Raw genomic sequence first — 20,440 nt, 5'->3', positions numbered from 1 at the left:
AGTGCCTATTTTCCATACCATGTGAAAAAACAGAAGCAGCAATGCCACTAACTTCACCATCTTGGCACCAATGTTCCTTGCTAGGCACAAACCTCTCCAGCAATTACATCACAGGTTACCTTGGATGGCAGCTGCTGATGCCAGTAGACTTCTTAAAAGAAAATCCACAAGCCCTATTTCTATCCTTAACACAGCTGCAAATGCGTGGCTTGTGTGTTAGTGGAGATTACACATCTCCGAGTAAGATGTGAGAGATCCAAGTGGCAGAGCCCAGCCGACACCTCCTCCTTTTTCCCAGCTTTCAAGCATGCAGGAGGGGTGAGGTTTATAATTACGTTTAGGTTTGTTGGAGTGTTTTCTGTTGCCTTATGAAAATCTACTGGGGCCTGAATCAAATGTACAAATTACAGTGATTTGGACCATTCCAGGAGTAGACGAAAGACACCACTGGGGGGTGGGGGAGTTGTTTTCCCCCAAAATCTGACTGTGTCTCCCTGATCTTTGGATTAAGAAATAGCCAACAGTGGGTTCCAAGGATCCACAGTGAAGAAACAGCAACTGGAAATGTAGACCTTTCCTTGGATATGGACTGGCAGGGGTCACAAGAACACATTAAGCTGCCTTATACTGAATCTGATTCTAACAGACAGTGGTGCTGTAGGATCTCAGGCAGAAGTTTTTCACAGGACCTGCTCCCTGGTCCTTTAACTGAAGATGCTGTGAATTAGAACTTAGGACTTTGTGTATGTAAAATAAATGCTCCACCACTGACCTCCTCCCAAGTCAGTGATGCCATTCTGCTTCATCATTTTTAAGTTTATTTTACCAAATTACATAGACAAATAACATCAAACAAAAACAAAATCAAACAAGACATACAATACACACATATACATTCCACCCTTCTCTTACATCCTAACAATAAGAGTCCCTCCACCCCTCAGACATACTCCCAAGCATCCCGGGAGCGATAGGAGAATAAATTATTCTATTTCTATTATTCCAATATCAATCCTTTGCTTTTAACCCAGCAGTAAATTGGTTCCCAACTTTCTTTACATTTTAAAATATCACCATTACGGATTCTAATAGTCATCAAATCCAGTTCCGCCGCTTCGGTAAGTTTAACAATAAATTCTTCCCTTGACGGGATTTGCGGGGATTTCCAGTATTTCGCAAATAATATCCTTGCAGCTGTAACAATATACATCAATATCTTAATTATTTTAGGTGGAAAATCTTGTCTACATACATTGTTGATTTTGCCTTTTTGGAATCCAGTGATGCCATTCTACATGCTGACAAAATGACCACTACTGAGCAATGTTCCCTCTAAGCTGGGTTAGTGTGAGTTAGCTCACAGTTTTTAAGTCTCCAGCTCACACGTTTTTGTCTTCGCTCAGGAAAAATAGCTCTAGAGCAAATAATTTATGCAGTAGCTCACAACTTTAATGCTAATATCTCACAATGTAGAATTTTTGCTTAGAAGACTCCGCAGCTTAGAGGGAACATTGCCACAAAGCCCCTCCCCTAGTCAGTGATGCCATTCTATATGCTGTCAATATAGTTTGCTATATCAGCTTCCTTGCTTAAGGATTTCAAAAGGAAAAGGGGTGTGCTACTTCTTCATGGTCTTTAATATTCTATGATAGGCAATCTGCCTTAATCAGAACCCCCACAGTGGGTCAGGGCACAAGGGTCAAAGGGCAAACAAACAGGTCTTGAAGTAGTAGAAAGGAAATGAGATTTTTTTTTTCAAAATGCTGACACAGAGTTATTGGGTTACTACTAGAGGTGTGCAAAAGAAAAAAAAAGGAAAAATTCAGATTCAGGTGTAGTCTGGGCTAAAAAAATTCGGGAAGCTGCATATCTCCTAATAGCAGATTCGGTAGCCGAATCTGATTTGGGAGATATTCAGCTATTCCCAAATATATGGCCCATAGGGTATAATGAAAGGCAGCTGGAGGAGAGGCAGTTTGAGTTAGGGACACCAAAATTGCAAGGAAGCTGCCAGGGCCTCCCTCCTACAGAATTCAGAAGTTCCAAAAAAGATTGGTCCAGGGGATCTCATTCTAGGAGCACGCAAAAAGGCCCATTTCTCCCAGTGGTGGGGGAAAAGCAATCAGTCAGTTTTCCTACCGTAATAACAGTAGAAAAAGTGATTCTAGGGAGCAGAGGGTTTGAGGGAGAGCCCCCAAATTTGCAGGGCAGTTGCAAAGGCATCTCCCCACTGGCAGTGCCATGTCCCCAAGCAGAACCATTGCCACCATGCTTCTTCCATTGGCACAAAGAGTACATTAGATCAAACTAGAGAATCTTTCCCATTCAAAAATTGGGGTGGTGGCTCTCTGCAAGGACTGCGGCACAGAACCAGTGCATTGAATGCACTACTGCCATGCAGCAGAGATGGCGCATGGACTTCCTGCATGTCAAGCATCTGCCCACTGAACCACAGCCCCACAGAAGAAATACCTATGTGGAATCCCGCAATGCTCCACTTGTTGCTTGTCACTGAAACTGGGGCACTTGGGTTTTAAAAGAAGCTGATGTAAAAATCAAAGCTGCTCAAGGGGAACCTTGACTGACATGCCAAGTGACGTGCAAATATTACCTCTGCTCTTCTTTTAAAAGCAAGTATCCTGGGAAACTGTAATTGCACCATATTTATCCTACATTCTGGCATGGCACATTTCCAAAGAGAAAATGATTCTTTTTCTAGAACAACAAAGCTGAGAGAGCAGCCGTTGTAAAAACAGCCAACGCAATGGAACCCCCAGGACATTACAGAGATATCAGCTTTTTATCTCAGTAGACATAATAACTAAGTTGTTTAGTTCTCAGTTTTTCAAAGAAAACACACTATATTGGTCTTAAAGGTGCCACTGCAGTCAAACTTGGTTCCTGGGCATGTATTAACCCCGTCAGTACCTGTTCTGAATCCAAAATTGCAGGAGGTTTTGCTCTTGTTTAATATCCACTTCTAGCTGCAGTAATTTTGGCATCTAGATACTAATGGGGCTTCCTGGCAACAAATCCCCCCATATGTAATATGAAGGGACACTCTTTTCATTGAATTTCATGGAGCTGTGGTGTTGCTTATACCACCTAGCATTGACCTTTGCTTGTCTTGAAGTGCACTGGCAGTCATCTAAATGTCATTCTCTCACATTTAGGTGTTCAGGTTTGTAGTTGTATGCTGCTGTATTCTTCACTTTCTCCATTCTGAGTTATATTTGGTGAACACCCAGGTCTTATTATGCATCTTGACTCTAACCAGTTCGTCCTGACTGTCAACCAACCCTCACCCCACAACCTATGTGTTATGGTCATGGGGTTTTTTTGTAACAGGAACTCATTTGCATATTAGGTCACACACTGCTGAATTAGCCAATCCTCTAAGAGTTTAGAGGGTTCTGGCCAACTGTAAGCTCTTGGAGGATTGGCTACATCAGGGGGGGTGTGGCCTAATATGCAAAGGAGTTCATGCTACAAAAAGAGCCCTGGTTATGGCTGAATACTAAATAAAACTTTGCTTATCTTAAATGTTACAGTGGACTCTAAATTTGTTCTTACCTGTGATGATGGCCTAGCTCTTTGGTGTTACCCCAGGTGCACCATGTGGCAGCAAGGTAGGGTTGCTTTCAACTCTATGATTCTATGAAGGTGCCACTGGACTCAAACTTTGTTCTGATTTTAGCATACTAATCTTGTTATGGGCACCTGAACAGGAATTGGAAAAACCTCCACCATTGCAATATTGGAGACCCAATGTGGTGCAGCACTTACAGTGTTGGATTAGGACATAGGAGACCCAGGTCCAAATCTGCACTGAGCCATGGAAACTTCCCTAAGAGGAAAGGCTGAAGTATTTCAGTCTTTTCAGTTTTGAAAAGAAACAACTAGGGCAGGATATGATAGAGGGTTATAAAATTACACATTTGGTGGAGAGAGCTGACTATGAGAAATTTTTCTCCTTCTCCCCAAATATTGGAACTTGAGGGCATCCAGTGAAGCTGGTGACTGACCCATACTGGGGCATGGAGGATATTCAGAGATGTGGCTGAAGAAAGACTGCCCCTGCCTCTGGATTTTTGGTATTTCAAAGAGGTCTCCCACCCAAGTACTGATGTGGCCTTGGGTCAGTCGCAAGTTCTCTCAGAGCTGTTCCACTCAATAACTGTTCAGGGAGAGCTCTCTAAGCTCCACCTACTTCACAGGGTGTCTGTTGTGAAGAGGGGAAAAGAAAGGATAAACCACTCTGAGACCCCTTTGGGTAATGAAGGGTGGGGTATAATCTCTTCTTCTACTTGCCAGAGTTGGCCCTGCTTAGTTTCCAAGATCTTACAAGATTGGGCTTCTCTCAGCTATCCAGGTCAGGGCATTCTTCTGAAATTCTCATCTAATGATTACACGTCAGATTTGTAAACTGAATGTATGGAATAAAGAAACACATTGACCCCTATATTTGGCCCATTGCCACCCCAGTCGAAATAACGAGACAGACAACAAGATATGGATTAAAGGGCCACTTTATTAACTTTAAACGGCAAGGGGGAAAAACAGTGGGGACAGGTTAAGCCAGGGGTCAACTGGACCACCTCCTTAACCTGGAACTGGATGAGGGAGCCCCAGCCAACCCAATGGCTCAAACCCGGCCAGCCAGGCACAAGATCTCGTTCACCTGCGCTCCACCATCCCCCAAGCCATACAACCCGGGATGTGGACAATTCCAAGTGGCGGGATCCCAAGGCTCCCTGGAGCCAACCTTGGGCTGTACAGCTTAACGGTCACCCCAGGGACGCCATTCATTCAAATGGTGCGGTGCCGCGGGAGCTCACCAATACCCCACACAACACGTTCCCAACAATAAACAGCCAGTGACCAACCTATTTAACAGCACCACCCAAGCCAATTGCCAGCGCCGATCGACAACAGTACAAGGTAGGCAAAAACACGCCCCAAACTGGTCAATATGTTTGAAGGTGAAAAATCCCTACCTGGCCCCTAATAAGGCGACCAGCCTAATGCCTGCACTGCATGACGGGCGGGCCAAGAGCGCGATTCCAACTGCGCGATGGGAGGCAGGGCCAGCCTTATAAGGCCGCCCATGCCCCTGCCTACAAAGGAGAAGAGTCCACTGTCTCCTCCTTCCAGGGAGGCAATGGACGGCCCCCAGCCTAACACGGCCGATTGGCCACTCGGCCAGGGGGGGGGGGGCCGAATTGTCTCAATTTAGTTCTTTTTCCCCATCAACTGTTCCCTGTTGTTTAATTCAGGTCTCACTAGAAAAAAAAAAGTAGCATTGGGGGGGAAATATGTATCCCAGTAAACTAGCACTGGAAGCTAAGATGAAGAAGATCTCCATAGCTACAATGCATTTCCCTTTGGTGCTCAGGTAGGTTGGAATAAATGTCAACCAAACACTGCAAAAGATCAGCATGATAAAGGTGATAAACTTAGCTTCATTAAAACCGTCTGTTAGCTTCCTGGCAAAGAAAGCCGAAGTCAAGCTGCTGAGGGACAAAACTCCCATGGAGCCCAGGACAATATAAAAAATGAGGGCAGAACCTACATTGCATTCTGCTATCATCTCTTCATCCATTGACCATGTGTCCCAATCTGGGAATGGAGAAGTGGTTCCTAGCCACACCGAACAAATACAGATGTGAATCATGGAGCAGGAAAGGACAATGAAGTCGGCCAGACGCTTCCTCACCCACTATCTCATACTGGACCCTGGTTTAGTGACCATAAATGCTAAAACCACTGTGATGGTTTTGGCCAGGACACAAGAAACAGCCACAGAGAAGATGATGCCAAAAGCAGAGTATTGGAGGGAGCAAGTCAACTTTATTGGTCTTCCAATAAAGGATTGGCTGCATCAGGAGTGTGTGGCCTAAAATGCAAGGGAGCTCCTGCTAGGATTCCACCGCTGGGCATTTTGTTTTATTGTATTTGGCTGGGTGTTATTTTATCATATATAACCAATTGTTTCACGTTTTTAATTTGTTTATGCATTCAATTACCGGTGCACATAAATGAGTATGTTCATTTACATATCGCATCATGCTTCTTCTTTTTCTGCTTCTTTGCGCTGAGGCTTTGCGCTGAGGCTTTGCTTCAGGCAATCTGGGCAAGGGGTCGCATATAGATATTAAATAACATCGGGGAGAGAACCACTCCCTGGGGCACTCCACAATTAAGTGTGCACCTCCGGGATAGTTCCCCCCCCCCAATCGAGACCCTTTGTCCCCGACCTTCAAGGAAAGAGGAAAGCCACTGCAAGGCCAGCCCCTGAATCCCCGTGTCGGTGAGGCGGCAAGTCAGTAACCGATGGTCGACCGTATCGAACGCCGCCGATACGTCCAACAACATCAGCACTGCCGAGCCAACCCAATCCAGATGCCGTTGAAGGTCATCTACCAGGGCAACCAACACTGTCTCCGTCCCATGGCCCGGGCGAAAGCCGGACTGAAGTGGGTCAAGGATGGAAGCGTCATCCAGGAAAGTCTGTAACTGCCTCGCCACTGCCCTCTCAATAAGTTTGCCCAGAAAGGGCAAGTTTGAAACCGGCCTATAGTGTGCCAATTGGGCCGGGTCTAAAGATGTTTTTTTTAGGAGGGGTCGGACCACAGCCTCTTTAAGCGGCGCTGGAAAAAGCCCTTCGGTCAGGGTTCTGTTTATGATATCCCGTACAGGATATCTGAGATCCCTCTGGCAGGATTTAACAAGCCAGGAAGGGCATGGGTCCAATTTACAAGTTGTTGGGCGGGCAGATAAGAGGATCCTGTCAACTTCCTCCAGGCTGAGGGGGCTGAAACCATCCAGAATATAATCCAAAGGCATGCTCGGGGTCTCGGTTGCGCTAACTGTCTCAAAATTGACGGGGAGGTCGAGGCGGAGTGATGCGATCTTATCCACAAAATCTACATTACATTCTGCTATAATCTCTTCATCCTTTGACCGAGTGTCCCAATCTGGGAATGGAGAAGTGGTTCCTAGCCACACTGTACAAATACAGATGTGAATCATGGAGCAGGAAAGGACAATGTAGTTGGCCAGATGCTTCCTCACCCACTTCCTCATACTGGACCCTGGTTTAGTGGCCATAAATGCTAAAACTACTGTGATGGTTTTGGCCAGGACACAAGAAACAGCCACAGAGAAGATGATGCCAAAAGCAGATTATTTGAGGGAGCAAGTCAACTTTATTGGTCTTCCAATGAAGGATTGGCTGCATCAGGGGTGTTTGGCCTAATATGCATGGGAGCTCCTGCTAGAATTCCACCCCTGGGCATTTTGTTCTATTGTATTCGGCTGGGTGTTATTTTATCATATATGACCAATTGTTTCACGTTTTTAATTTGTTTATGCATTAAATTACTGATGCACATAAATGGATATGTTCATTTACATATTGCATCATGCGTCTTCTTTTTCTGCTTCTTTGTGCTGTCTGACTTTTTTGCACTGCCTTATACTGTCAATCTATTGGCCTATCAGGTGTCGCCGACCAACTGGAAAAAAAAAATGACCTGTCCATTTAATAGAGGGTTAATAGAATCATTTCTTATTTTTCTCCCTGTCTCTGTGTGTGTGCGTGTGTTGAATTGGGAGGTGCGCAGTCATTTGTTTCTCAAGGCACCATGAACACTTGGACCTGCTTTAGATTCTATTTCCTAACATTCCACTGCAGAGCAGAGGCGATTTGAAAACATAATTCCCCCCCCCCCTCTATTTTTGCTGCTGAATCTGGCAGAGGAAATTATCTCCTCTCGGGGTGATTCAAATCACTATAATTTATACATGATACTAAAGCTCTGGTAGTTTTTCCGAAGGGACTAGAAATCAATGACAAAGCAAGTGTGTACTGGTTATAAAACATCTCTTTTTCTATTGTGATAGGATAGAAAGGGGAAGAGGCAGGCAGGCCTCTGTGCCTTTGTTCTTTCGCATGTTGCTTTGAAGATCCAGTATCACAGTTTTTGAAATCTCATCTGGGATGAAGGCATGAACTTTCATCTCCATTGATGCCTGAAGTCTGATACAGCCCACCCCCCACCCAAGACAGATACTGACAGTGTCTGTTTGCCATCCCAGGCAGCGTGTTTAAATTTGACTTGTGTTTAAATGGGCACAGGGACTTCTGTATGTAGGGATAATCACTGCCATCAAATGGCACTGCTGGTAGTCACATTGCTGTCCCTGTTACCTTCTGTGTCATGCAAGATAGATGACTGTCACTCAGCGGCTTTCCTCCCCACTCTCCATGAGAGTTATCAGTCAGGGAATGTCCTTATAGGTGGAATTATCTCTCAGATTTCAAACTTCCCCCCTGAATTTTCTCTCAAAGGATTTCCATTTCAGAACATATTTGAAAATAAAATGTAAGGAAACATTCTCCTCCATCTTCTGGTGAGCTAGGCCTGGTCTCAGGCAGCAAAAGTAGATGTAGGATGTTATTCTTGTGCTGCTGTTTGACCCTTCATGTCACGTCCATGTGTGCTTATTTTATGTTTCTATTGTACTGATGTTTTATATTTTTATTGTGATTTTATTTATGTTGTGAGCCGCCCTGAGCCTGCCTCGGCGGGGAGGGCGGGATATAAATAAAACTTATTATTTATTATTAATATTATTATTAATATTATTATTATTATTACTTGGTTTTTAAAATGCAGGAAAATGTTAAACACAGAATTTTAGATAATGAATTACATTACTATTGGTTATCTGCCTTCTTATTTATCAACTCTCTATGTTCCAACATTGCGTAGAGCATTTACTCTTGCTCGATGCAATACAATCCCATCAGCAGTTACTTATGGTAGATATTTAAAAAATCCCACTTTCATTATGACTATGTATATGTAATTTAAAACAAGTTGACTCATTGTCCCATATTCTTCCTTATAGTCCCCTATATGATACTATATGCCTTAGATTTCTAGATCCCCTTCTGTTCAGTATGACAGGCTGCTCAGACATTGTAAAGGTTTGCTGTCTTCTGAATGATTTGCAATCTGAAATAACTGAAAAGGGTGCTTCATTCTTGAGTCTGGAAATCAAGGATCGATTGTCCAATTTATAGCTGAATATAACCGTTTTATTATTTCTGTAGCTGTTTGTTTGTTTGTTTATAATCTGATATATGCCAATAAAGGCTTTTGATTGCTTGCTTGCTTGCTTGATGATATTTGGCTTTTATTTATTTATTTCCTCTTGTAATGAACCCTCTGGTTTCAAATTGGGTAGTGTTGGTTAAGGAATATTTTTCCCCCCTCTCCAAAATTTACATGGGGCAAGAAATTTTATGGTCATGGTTGAAAAAGCTGTAATTTCATTGGGCAGACCTTGGCCTTAGGGCCATATATTGATGGTGTGGGAGGCAGGCTTTAGTCCTTTATTTTCTGTTAGCCTACAGGGCTCCAATTTGAGTGCCAGGTTATTTCTCTTCTGGCCAAAAATGCACATCCCATAATCGAACTTTTATTACTATAACTGAAAACCATTGCAACACTAGAAAGTTAGAATAACTTCAATGGTTAAAGTCAGTGATAAGCAGATTGCCATTATTTCAAATATTCCCCTTGAGCTGTGCTACTCATAAAATCTACCCAATACTTAGCCAAAATTCACCCATGTCTGTGCAGATCTACTCTTGCTAGCGTCTTGTGAGTTAACTTTTACTTTCATTGCAAATACCAGAGGTTTGTTTGGGCAGTAATCTGTGCCAACATGATCCCATTCCTTTGATTTTAGGTAAAACAACTCCCACAATCACCCGAATGTTAGACAGCAATTTTGCATTTCCTAGCTTTAGTTTCATGAGTTATGCCTGCCAGAGACAACCAATGCAAAAAGTGGAGGGGTGGGAGTTTCTGGTACTTGCACAGTCCTAGGTGCTTTGATTCTTTTCCCATATGGTACTGCAACACCCATGAAGCTCTTGCCAAATTTTGGGGTACTTAACTTTATTTTTGGAGGATTTATGCCTGCTGCAAACAGATGGATGGACAGGCAAGTGGATGTCGTTAGTATTATAGACAGATGGTTAAACCTGAAACAAAATAAATTATTTTTTTGTGGAAAATCTTCCTTCTGTATAAGAATATTGAATTCTATTTACAGTATGATGACGAAGAACTATCAAAATCTCCTGGCCTTGGAGTTTGCTGTTAATGAGATCAATGAGAATCCCAAGATTTTGCCAAATGTCTCACTTGGGTTCCATATCCATGACAGCTACCATGATGAATGGGTGACCTATCACAGTACTCTTCATTTACTCTTCAAATCCCATCGATTTTATCCCAACTACAGATGTGACACTAAAAACAGTCTGATTGCTATTGTTGGTGGACTGAGCTCTGAGATCTCCTTCCGTATGGCTGAGATTCTAAATCTTTTCAAGACTCCGCAGGTATGTTCTCTGCCAAGGACAATAGCGGTTTTCTTAAAGATGCTTTTATTTCAGGGAGTTATTGGTGATATGCAAGGCTGAGCAGTGGGAATGAAAAAAAGGTCTGATCAGATGCAAAACAGAAATGGAAATGTGAAATGAATGTTGCTCCAGAGAGTCAAAAGGTAATATGGAGTTCATGATACTGTGAGGCTGCAATCACACAGACTAAATAATGCACTTTCAAAATCCAGTTGAAAGTGCATTGAAAGTAGATTGAAAGCAGGGGTGGAATTCTAGCAGGAACTCCTTTGCATATTAGGCCACACACCCCTGATGTAGCCAATCCTCCAAGAGCTTACAAGGGTTTTTTTGTAAGCTCTTGGAGGATTGGCTACATCAGGGGTATGTGGCCTAATATGCAAAGGAGCACCTGCTAGAATTCCACCCCTGATTGAAAGTATCAAACAGGCCCACTTGTCTAGAAAACACCTGATCTCTTCAATATACTTGGCTCTCAACACAAGAGCCATTTCAAACTTACCTGTCTTTCTGGGCTAAATACTGTAGTCATGAAATCAGTATGGAATGCTGGGAACTCCAAATAAGCTAATGCTAATGTTATCTGATCCATTTAATGCTATCACTGAAACCTCTCTGTTGGAAGAAATGTGGTCAACAAGGTAACTATCTACACTGCTGGGCTTTTTGTCCAATTATAAGCTGTCAAGGTGTTTCCTTCCCTTGGTTCAGTTTCACAAGTCACTTTTGTGCTTATAGATGCAGCTAGCTGGTAATCAAACATATTTTGTTTGTGTAACTTACAAGTATCCACTTTCTCACTCTGAGATATGTGCCCTCAAGGCTGTACTCTCAAAAGCTATTGCTGTTTGTAGCTGGTTGTAACTGGAATGAAAAGTAGTGGGCATTGATAGAAAAAAGGCACTTTTACTCAAACTATTTATTTATTTTATTTAGGCAATTTATATTCTGCCCTTTCCCAAAACGGGCTCAGGGCAGATCACAACATTCTAAAAACAGTTAAAAACATATTAATAGAAAAATGCTATTTGATAATTCATAATAAATTATAAGCTATAAATAGCAGCTTAGTTGGGCACATGTTATATAAACTGAGAGTCTAAAACAGTAGATAGGCTAAAATTCATATTACAGCAGAGATGGTACCATAGCATAGGGCTAGCTGATGGAATAGGACACCTGCTGCCTCCACCAAAGCCCTGGCGGAATAGCTCCATTTTGCAAGCCCTATGGAAAGGTAACAATTCAGTAAGAGCCCAGATCTGATTCTGCCAGTCCGGGGCCAAGGGCAAAAAGGCCCTGACCCTGGTTGAGGCAAGTTGGATGTCCTTCGGGACAGGGTTGGTCAGCAGGTCTTGTGTGCCAGATTGTAATGATCTCTGGGGCACATAGAGAAGGTCCCATAGATATGATGGTCTCAGGCCATGTAAAGCTTAAAAAGTCAGAACTAAGACCTTGAAATGGATCCAGTACTCAATTGGTAGCCAGTGCAGTTGACACAGCACTGGCCGGATGTGTGCCCAGATAGTCACACATTTTATGTTCTGGATCAACCTATATAACTGATTGTTTAACCTTGGTTCCTGGTTCTATCAAGAAGAGGTCTTGTTTGCAACAACTTTAGTAAATGAATAGTTTCTATGATTACTCAAACATAGAGCATATCATTTCTGAAGACCGTGCAGTACTTGATATAAGGAACATCTGGGAAGCAGTCTTAGAGAGAACTCAAAGAATCATGAACCTACATATTGCCTTCGTTCCTGACCAACTATTTTTAAATGGAGGCATTGATCCAGACTGTCTGTCTCATAAAAAAGGAAACTGTCCTCTTTCTACTCCCAGCAGTTAGAACAGCAGTGGCTACATGATGGAAATCAAATAACTTAAATCTCTGTCCCAAAAAAGTTACAGAGCACTTACATAATGGCTAAGTTCGCCGACAACATCAACCAACGTGAATGTCCCCTCTTTTCTTCTAGTTTCTCTGCTGTCTACCTTCCTATTCGAGAATATCTCATTTCACAGGAAGCAATTCCTAATATAATTAATGATGTTTCATTACGGTAGAGTTTTATTTAACTTCTGCCGATAATGCTTATAATATTGTGTATTTTGGTAAGTCGTTAATATATTCAAACATAAGATACATGTAAATTTTCTTATGAAGGTTAAAGCTTTATATTTATATTGCCTAAAGCTTGTACTTTATCATGCTCTACATTTGGGTTATGATCATGTTGTTGTTGTTCAGTCGCACAGTTGAATCCGACTCTCTGTGACCCCATGGACAAAGTCACGCCAGGTCCTCCTATCTTCTACCATTCTCCGAAGTCTGCTCAAATTCATGTTAGTTACATCAGTAACGCTGTCCAGTCATCTCATATTTTGCCATCCCCTTCTTTTTTTACCTTCTGTCTTTCCCAGCATCAGGGTCTTCTCTAGTGAGTGCTCCCTTCTAATTTGGTGGCCAAAGTATGATCATACTATATAAGAAATGTGTATAAATGATTTAAATACAATAAAATATGTTTTGAATGAAAGTGAATTGAAAATGCATTATTTAGAGTTTATGTGTGATCACAGGCTAAGATTACTTTCCCAAGACTTGCACCATATTCCAGTGATCTCAGGATATTCATAGAGAAGCAGCTTCAGCTCTCAGAGAACTTACCAGCAAATCTTTATTGACTAAACAGGCATAAGTGTAAATAGAGTTCTCCTATCTTATCTCTGTGTGTATCTACTTTTAGCTCACATATGGGTTGTATGGCCAAGAGGAGAAGGCTACAAGACAAACTCCTCCCTTTTACCACGTGGCACTAAATGTAGCCCATCAGACCATGAGTTTACTTAAACATTTCAGATGGACGTGGGTTGGGCTTTTTGTGCTGGAAGATGACACTGGAGAACATTTCTTGAATAGTCTGGAGCCATTACTAACCAAAAATGGAATCTGCCTCGCCTTCACAGAAAGAATAACAAGGAATCTCCCTTACACGATGGATGATGTCATTGATTTATCATCCACAGCATCCCTTCCTTTTAGCTATAGCAAAGCAAATATATTTATCCTCTACGGAAGACCTACTACTATTATCTGGCTGATGACTTTACTGTCCTTAGAAGATTCTGGATATAAGGAAAATCCTTCACTTAGAAAGGTGTGGATTATGACAGGCCAGGTAGATTTTGCATTGTCAGGCCTTCAAAGGGATTGGGATTTTCAGTTCTATCAAGGAGCTATTTTCTTCACAATTCACTCAGATAACCTGGATGGTTTTCAGACATATCTCCAAAATGTGAAACCTTATGGGAGACAACAGGATGGTTTTCTCAAAGAGTTCTGGGAACAAGCATTTGGCTGTTCATTTCCAATGACCCAAGAGCTGCTGAAAGACAGCGAGGCCTGTACAGGGGAGGAGAGACTGGAGAGCCTTCCTGGGCTAATTTTTGAAATGAGCATGACCGGACAGAGCTACAGCATCTATAATTCTGTCTACGCTGTGGCACATGCTTTGCATGCACTGCGGTCCTTCCCATCCAACCACAAACCAATTGTGCATCGTGAAGTACCTGAATTTCAAGATCCACAACCCTGGCAGGTAGTAGCTTCTCAATCAATAGTCAGTATTGTTTTGAAGCTATGTTTTGGATTTAAAAGTTCTCATCTTTCTCCAACCTGAATAATAAGGATGTTGCACAAATTTCTTGAAGGATAATATTCTTGTTCAGACATGACAACTATGTATTCCTGAAATCTAGTAATACAAGTGTGTGATGTTTGCAATGCTCTTGATGTAGAGAGTCAACGTATAGTGTGAACAGAGCAATATACTGATTTTCTCTGTGGTATTTCTACATAAAACTCTCCCTCCCTCCCTCCCTCCCTCCCTCCCTTCCTTCCTTCCTTCCTTCCTTCCTTCCTTCCTTCCTTCCTTCCTTCCTTTCTTTCTTTCTTTCTTTCTTTCTTTCTTTCTTTCTTTCTTTCTTTCTTTCTTTCTTTCTTTCTTTCCATGCAAAATTGTGACAGCATGTATCAAGAGCATTGCGAGTAGTGTATTTGCCTCTTTGTGATCTCATTGTATATGTGGATGCCATATCCAAAGAGGAATGTTTTATGCGTTTGCATTTGTTCCCCAGATACTTGGCATGTGAAAATGTATAGCTCACCTTCTTTTACCTTGGGCTAGATTGAGGCAAAAAATAATGGTGATATTTATCAAACAGTAACAGTATTTATGACATGACCTGGTTGGCCCTGGTTAAACAGATCCCATAAGATCTCAAAAGCTAGTCAGTATCAGCCCCGTTTGATGTTTGGATGGGAGATCACCAAGGACGTCTATGATGGCTATGCAGAGCATGGCAAAGGCAAATCACCTCTGAGCATCTCTTGCCTTGAAAAGCCTTTAAGGTGGCAAAGAATGGGCTCCGATTCGACAACGCTGTCCACCACCAAAAATATTTGTAAAGCTTGACATGGACACTGTAAAGTATTGTCTTTCATTCCTTTCTTTTCTTTTCTTTTGTTTCTTTTCTCCTTTTCACAGCTCCATCCATTTCTTCAAGGAATTTGGTTTAACAACTCAGCAGGCAAAACCATACATTTTAATGATAAGAGAGAAATGGGTTCTGAATTTGATATCATTAATTTGGTCACCTTTCCAAACAAATCCTTCTTGAAAGTGAAAGTTGGAAGACTGAATGCTGGTGCTCCTGAAGGACAGGAATTCATCATTTATGAGGATCAAATTATGTGGCCTCAAGTTTTCAACCAGGTGTGGATTCTAGGGTGTATTAAGGGTTAGACATTTATAGTTAGACTCTGTATTGAAGTTAGTGTCACCATCTGCACAGAAATGGAAAACTGAAGAGACTGTAACTTTATTAAAAACACAGTTCCTTAGCACACTGGAAATTGATTTCAGATGAAATAGAAACCTCTGCCTGATGGATGTTGGATATTGTAACTCTGCATGCAAGAGGATCTGGGAGGGAAATGGTTAAGAAAATTTTCTCACTGGGGGACCCTTGGCAATTGTCTCCACCCTCTCATTGTTTAGATGTTGAGCCTCTTTGGTCATTGCTTGACTTATCTCATCTCATCTCATATAGGACCTCTTCCTTACCTGGGCTTGGAGTTCATTTTGGTTTGTGGCTTAATCAAACTGAACCACAAATCCAAATGAATTGGAGACTTCCTGGGGAACAGAACCAGTTTGTGATTATGGCCCCCACATGCCCCATTGGAAGAAACCACAGTCCCTTTAAACAGCATTTGCAGAAAACCTGAACAATAGTTGAACAGCCACTCAGCTGTTTTCCTGAAATTTGCAGGGAGCAGAAAGCAGGGGTTTAAAGGGACTCAGAGTCACTTTAACACCTGCTTTGTGTTATATTCATGAACCACCATGAACTGCTTTAAATATTTGGTCATTTTCGCACTCACCTTCCGCTGGTGCGACCCCCCTCTTCACCGCGCAGGATCTGCGCGGATTTCGCACTAAATGCTGCGGAGCAGCCAGAAAAGCCGGAAGCTCCCGGCGCAAAAGCCGCTCAAACTGAAACCACCAAAAAGCAGTTTGGCGTTTGCGCGGCTTTTGCGACGGGAGCTTCCGGCTTTTCTGGCTGCTCCGCAGCGTTTAGTGCGATATCCGCGCAGATCCTGCGCGGTGAAGAGGGGGGTCGCGCTGGCGGAAGGTGAGTGCGAAAACGACCTTTGTGAAAGGTCCTGATGGTAAACCCATCAAAAACTCCAATTTGTGAACCACAAACAAGGATAAATCCATGCCAACTTTTGCTTCGTGGTTCGGTTGGTGCCCATCCCTAGCTTGGAGTTGTAGTGAGTTAATCTTTTTTGAAGTTAATCTGTCCACGATATGTTAAATGTACCTACATGTATATGTCATATAAAATGTGCTTCTATTTTTGTAAGTAAAATCTCTTTCTCTTGTTACCATGGGAGTCAGAACATTTTTGTAATTTGTTTGGACAGCAGTTTCCCTTAACTGGGAGGTGAGAAGGATTGGGAATACTGTGAAAAAAGCTTCCATGCTTCCAAGGCAATTGATTCCCCACCCCCCATTAAACCCAATAATGGAATGGTCTGCCTGATGAGGTCAGAAAAGCTTCCACTCTTCTGCTTTCCACAGACTATGCAAAACTGAAAAATTCAGGTGTTTTTGTTCTGTTCTGGTTTTTACCCAGATAATAGAGCTATACTGTGATCAAACATTTCAGAAAGATCCTCAGGTAAAGAGATAGGGATAGTGGACTGGCTGGCTTTTCCTGCTTTCTGGAACAATAGATCATTACACAGTTTCTTTCCATCTCTCCAACAGTTTCAAAACAAAAGATTGCAAATCTTCCTAATGCCCAGGGCTCTTTTTCCAACAGGAGCGTCTCTGCATATTAGTCTATGCCCCCAGGATGTAGTCAGTCCTCCAAGAGCTTAGAGAGCTCTTAGTACAGGGCCTACTCTTAGCTCTTGGAGGATTGGCTACATCAGGGGGCAGAGGAGCTCCTGATAGAAAAAGTGCCCTGCCTAAGCCATAATCAGAAAGCTGCTGCTGACTGTTTTATGTGAAATATTTTAAGTGTTCATTGGTGAATGAAATAATCTGACACATTGTTATATTTTTGAATAGGTGCCCCCTACTTCTGTCTGCAATGACCACTGTCAGCCCGGTTACCATAAGAAAAAGAAGGAAGGGGAGAAGTTTTGCTGCTATGACTGTGTTCCATGCCAAGAAGGGAAGATTGCAAACAAGCAGAGTAGGTGACAGAAGCAGGGAAATTCAGTGACCATTTTGTTTTTGTAAAAGTTATCTCATCACTTTGTTCTTGTATCCGCTTCAATAACCCAGCCAAGTTTTATTATTAAAAAAACAAACAAACACCCTGGATAATTTCTACATAGGATCATAAACTCGATGTTGATCACCTTCTACATGGTTTATTTCTTTCACAAATTATAACAGAATACAACAAATTACAGGTGGCATCATACAAATGTGGGGTTACTTACATACTGCCCTGTCTTATAGCTCCAGAATTTTTTTCAGTGTTTATGAATGGGCTTTGGTATTCCACAGGTACTAGTCACTGCAAGTCATTGCTTTGGGGATAATCTCAGAAAGTCACAAGACAAAACTATCGCAGGGGTTTCCCAAGGTCGTGTGGTTTAGTTTTTGTGTTGTTGTTTTTTTGTCTAAATACTATGAGCAAGTTATTGCATCTTTCAGTGACACTTATTCACTGCAAAAACTATTACCGGCTCATCAAGACTAACTCTGCTTTGTGCAGCCTGTACTGGCATAGTGCTGTAGTCACGTCTTCCAGTTAATATCACAGCCCTACCCAAAAAAGTTAATATCACAGTCCGGGTTAATATCACAGTATTACCCAAAAAAGCTCCATAGGTTTTTGCTTTAAATCAACAACATCAAAGGTAGCTACTTGAGTCGTTTCTAATGGGCCATGTGGTCACATCCCACTTCTAGAGTCCTTAGGAGGAAATAGATTCCCTAGATCATTTGGTTTCTAAGATATGGGTGCACTTAAAGTGCATTTTGGGTAACAAAAAAGTTGAAACAAGGGGCTGGACAGTTTGGAAGGCAGAAGTAACACAGCGTTTAAGGAAGGCTTGGTGAGACCAGTGTTTCCTCTAAGCTGAGTTAGCGTGAGCTAGCTCACAGATTTTTAGCCTCCAGCTCACACATTTTTGTCTTGGCTCAGGAAGGAGGTAGCTCACAACTTTAATGCCAGTAGCTCATAAAGTGGAATTTTTGCTCACAAGACACTGCAGCTTAGAGGGAACATTGGGTGAAACCAGGGCTCAAAGGGAAGAAAACCTCTTGCTGGAAAGGGGCAATTTTTGAATAGTTTCTAATACGCCATATGGTCACACTCCACTTCTAGAGTCCCTAGGAGGAGATAGATTCCCTAGATTATTTCAGTCTGGTTTCTATGTCAGGCAATAAAACGCCTTGAGATGTCCTAGTGGAGGATCTTCATAAGAAGGTAAATGATGACAGTTGTTCATGTTCAGGTCTACTGGATCTCTTGGCACACTGCAATAACATTGACCCTCCCCCCCCCCCCCCCCAGACTGCCTTACTTGGTTGGTTTTGCGAGGTATAATTTTACTGTATCCCTGATCAGAAGGTTGTGTTGGAATTCTTGCCCATGGTCTTAGATCTGTGAGAATCCATGCACTGTACTTCACATGACACTGACATGTGGACTTGTCTGTAGATTTGGTAAACAATATCCTCTGTAATAGGATGATATCTGGTTTTATTTTCATTTCCATCCAATCCTCAAGAATACCGCAGAAATCTTAATCCAAGTTTTCAAATGAGTGAATGCTTGATCAGCGTGAGCAAACAGAAGCATAATTCAAACAATGCAGATGGAGTGTTGCTTGGAGATACAGCTCATCTATAGCTGGTATTCTTCGGTAAAACTCAGTTCACTCTTTTCATGGGGTTCAGGTTCGAGTCTTAATCTTCAGCCATCAGGCTTTTATCATCTTGTGTGTCTATGTCAACTGCTAATATTTTTTGCAATTGTATTTTACCATCAACATGGACAATATTTTAAGATACATATATAGAAATATGAGCAATTAATATTACAGAGCATATTAGTGATTAAATATTCATAGAAATTAGTTTATATCACAGTCCTACCCAGAAAAACTCTATAGGTTTTTCCTTTAAATCAACAACATCAAAGGTAGCATTTAGAATCAGGTGAAAGTTTCTTATGAATTGATGCTGAGATTGGACCCACTTCTTTATTTTCAGATATGGATGACTGTATCAAATGTCCAGAAGATCAATATCCAAATAAGGACCGTGCTCAATGTTTGCCCAAGATCAAAACTTTTCTGTCTTATGATGAACCTTTAGGGATCAGTTTGATTTTCACTGCTCTTTCATTTTCTCTGATCACATCTTTGGTTTTGGGTGTTTTTATTAGGCACAAAGACACCCCCATAGTCAAAGCCAACAGCAGGGGTATCACCTACACTCTCTTAGTCTCCCTTCTGCTGTGCTTCCTCTGTTCTTTGCTATTCATTGGACAACCAAACAAAGTGACTTGCTTCCTCCAGCAATTCACTTTTGGCATCATCTTCTCAGTTTCTGTTTCTTGTGTCTTGGCCAAAACCATCACTGTGGTTGGAGCTTTCGTGGCCACCCAACCTGGGTCCAGCATGAGGAAGTGGATGGGGAAAAGACTTTCCATCTCAATTATCCTTTCCTGCTCAGTTATCCAAATGTGTATCTGTACAGTGTGGCTAGGAACTGCTCCCCCATTTCCAGATCTGGACATGAAGTCAATGACCACAGAGATCATAGCAGAATGTAATGAAGGGTCTATACTTATGTTTTATATTGTTCTGGGCTACATGGGACTTCTATCCTCCATAAGCTTCACTGTGGCTTTCTTTGCCCGGAAATTGCCGGACACTTTTAATGAAGCCAAGTTTATCACTTTCAGCATGATGATGTTTTGCAGTGTTTGGCTGTGTTTTATTCCAACCTACATGAGCACCAAAGGGAAATACATGGTAGCTGTGGAGATTTTTTCTATTTTAGTCTCTGGTGCTGGGCTACTGTTCTGTTTATTTTTCCCCAAATGCTATATTATTGTTCTAAGACCCGATTTGAACAGGAGACAACACGTAATAGCAAGAAAGCATTAAACTATCATGTTAACCCAGCCTCTCTCCTGTGGACCAAAGTGTGTGTGCTTAGTCTTCAATTTTGCTTGGTCTATCTTATATAGGTCGTTTTCGCACTTAGCGTTTGCTCCCCTTATTCCACGGCGCAATTATGTCCAGCTCATTTTCCTCGTTTTCGCACATGGACTCATTTGCGGAGTCGCTTTCCATGAAGCCCCGGCTCAAATCGTTTTCCCACTGGCATCGACTTGAGTTCGATGCCCTGTCAATCTTTTTTTTTTAAGCGCAAGTCTGGTTGCGTA

At 42.0% G+C, this 20,440-nt stretch overlaps 1 protein-coding gene across 1 annotated transcript; it reads left to right on the top strand.

Annotated features, from left to right (window-relative positions):
• The first annotated feature begins 10,135 nt into the window (after positions 1–10,135).
• LOC132584664 (vomeronasal type-2 receptor 26-like) lies at positions 10,136–20,159 on the top strand. Its single transcript, XM_060256564.1, has 4 exons — positions 10,136–10,423; positions 14,998–15,225; positions 17,095–17,221; positions 19,258–20,159. Exons 1-4 carry the CDS (start codon positions 10,136–10,138, stop codon positions 20,157–20,159), a joined length of 1,545 nt encoding a protein of 514 aa, XP_060112547.1.
• The last annotated feature ends 281 nt before the right edge of the window (positions 20,160–20,440 follow it).

The sequence above is a fragment of the Heteronotia binoei genome, chromosome 15 (assembly GCF_032191835.1).
Source record: "Heteronotia binoei isolate CCM8104 ecotype False Entrance Well chromosome 15, APGP_CSIRO_Hbin_v1, whole genome shotgun sequence".
Taxonomy (NCBI): Eukaryota; Metazoa; Chordata; class Lepidosauria; order Squamata; family Gekkonidae; genus Heteronotia; species Heteronotia binoei.
The sequence above is the reverse complement of the archived record's forward strand: the minus strand, read 5'-3'. Positions and strand labels throughout refer to the sequence as shown.

Bases quoted from the DNA above. Each gene is read 5' to 3' on its own strand.
- LOC132584664 (XM_060256564.1), top strand. From the start codon at position 10,136: ATGACGAAGAACTATCAAAATCTCCTGGCCTTGGAGTTTGCTGTTAAT. The intron at 10,424-14,997 runs GTATGTTCTCTG...TCCTTTTCACAG, and splicing joins ATCTTTTCAAGACTCCGCAG to CTCCATCCATTTCTTCAAGG. The intron at 17,222-19,257 runs GTAGGTGACAGA...CTTTATTTTCAG, and splicing joins GAAGATTGCAAACAAGCAGA to ATATGGATGACTGTATCAAA.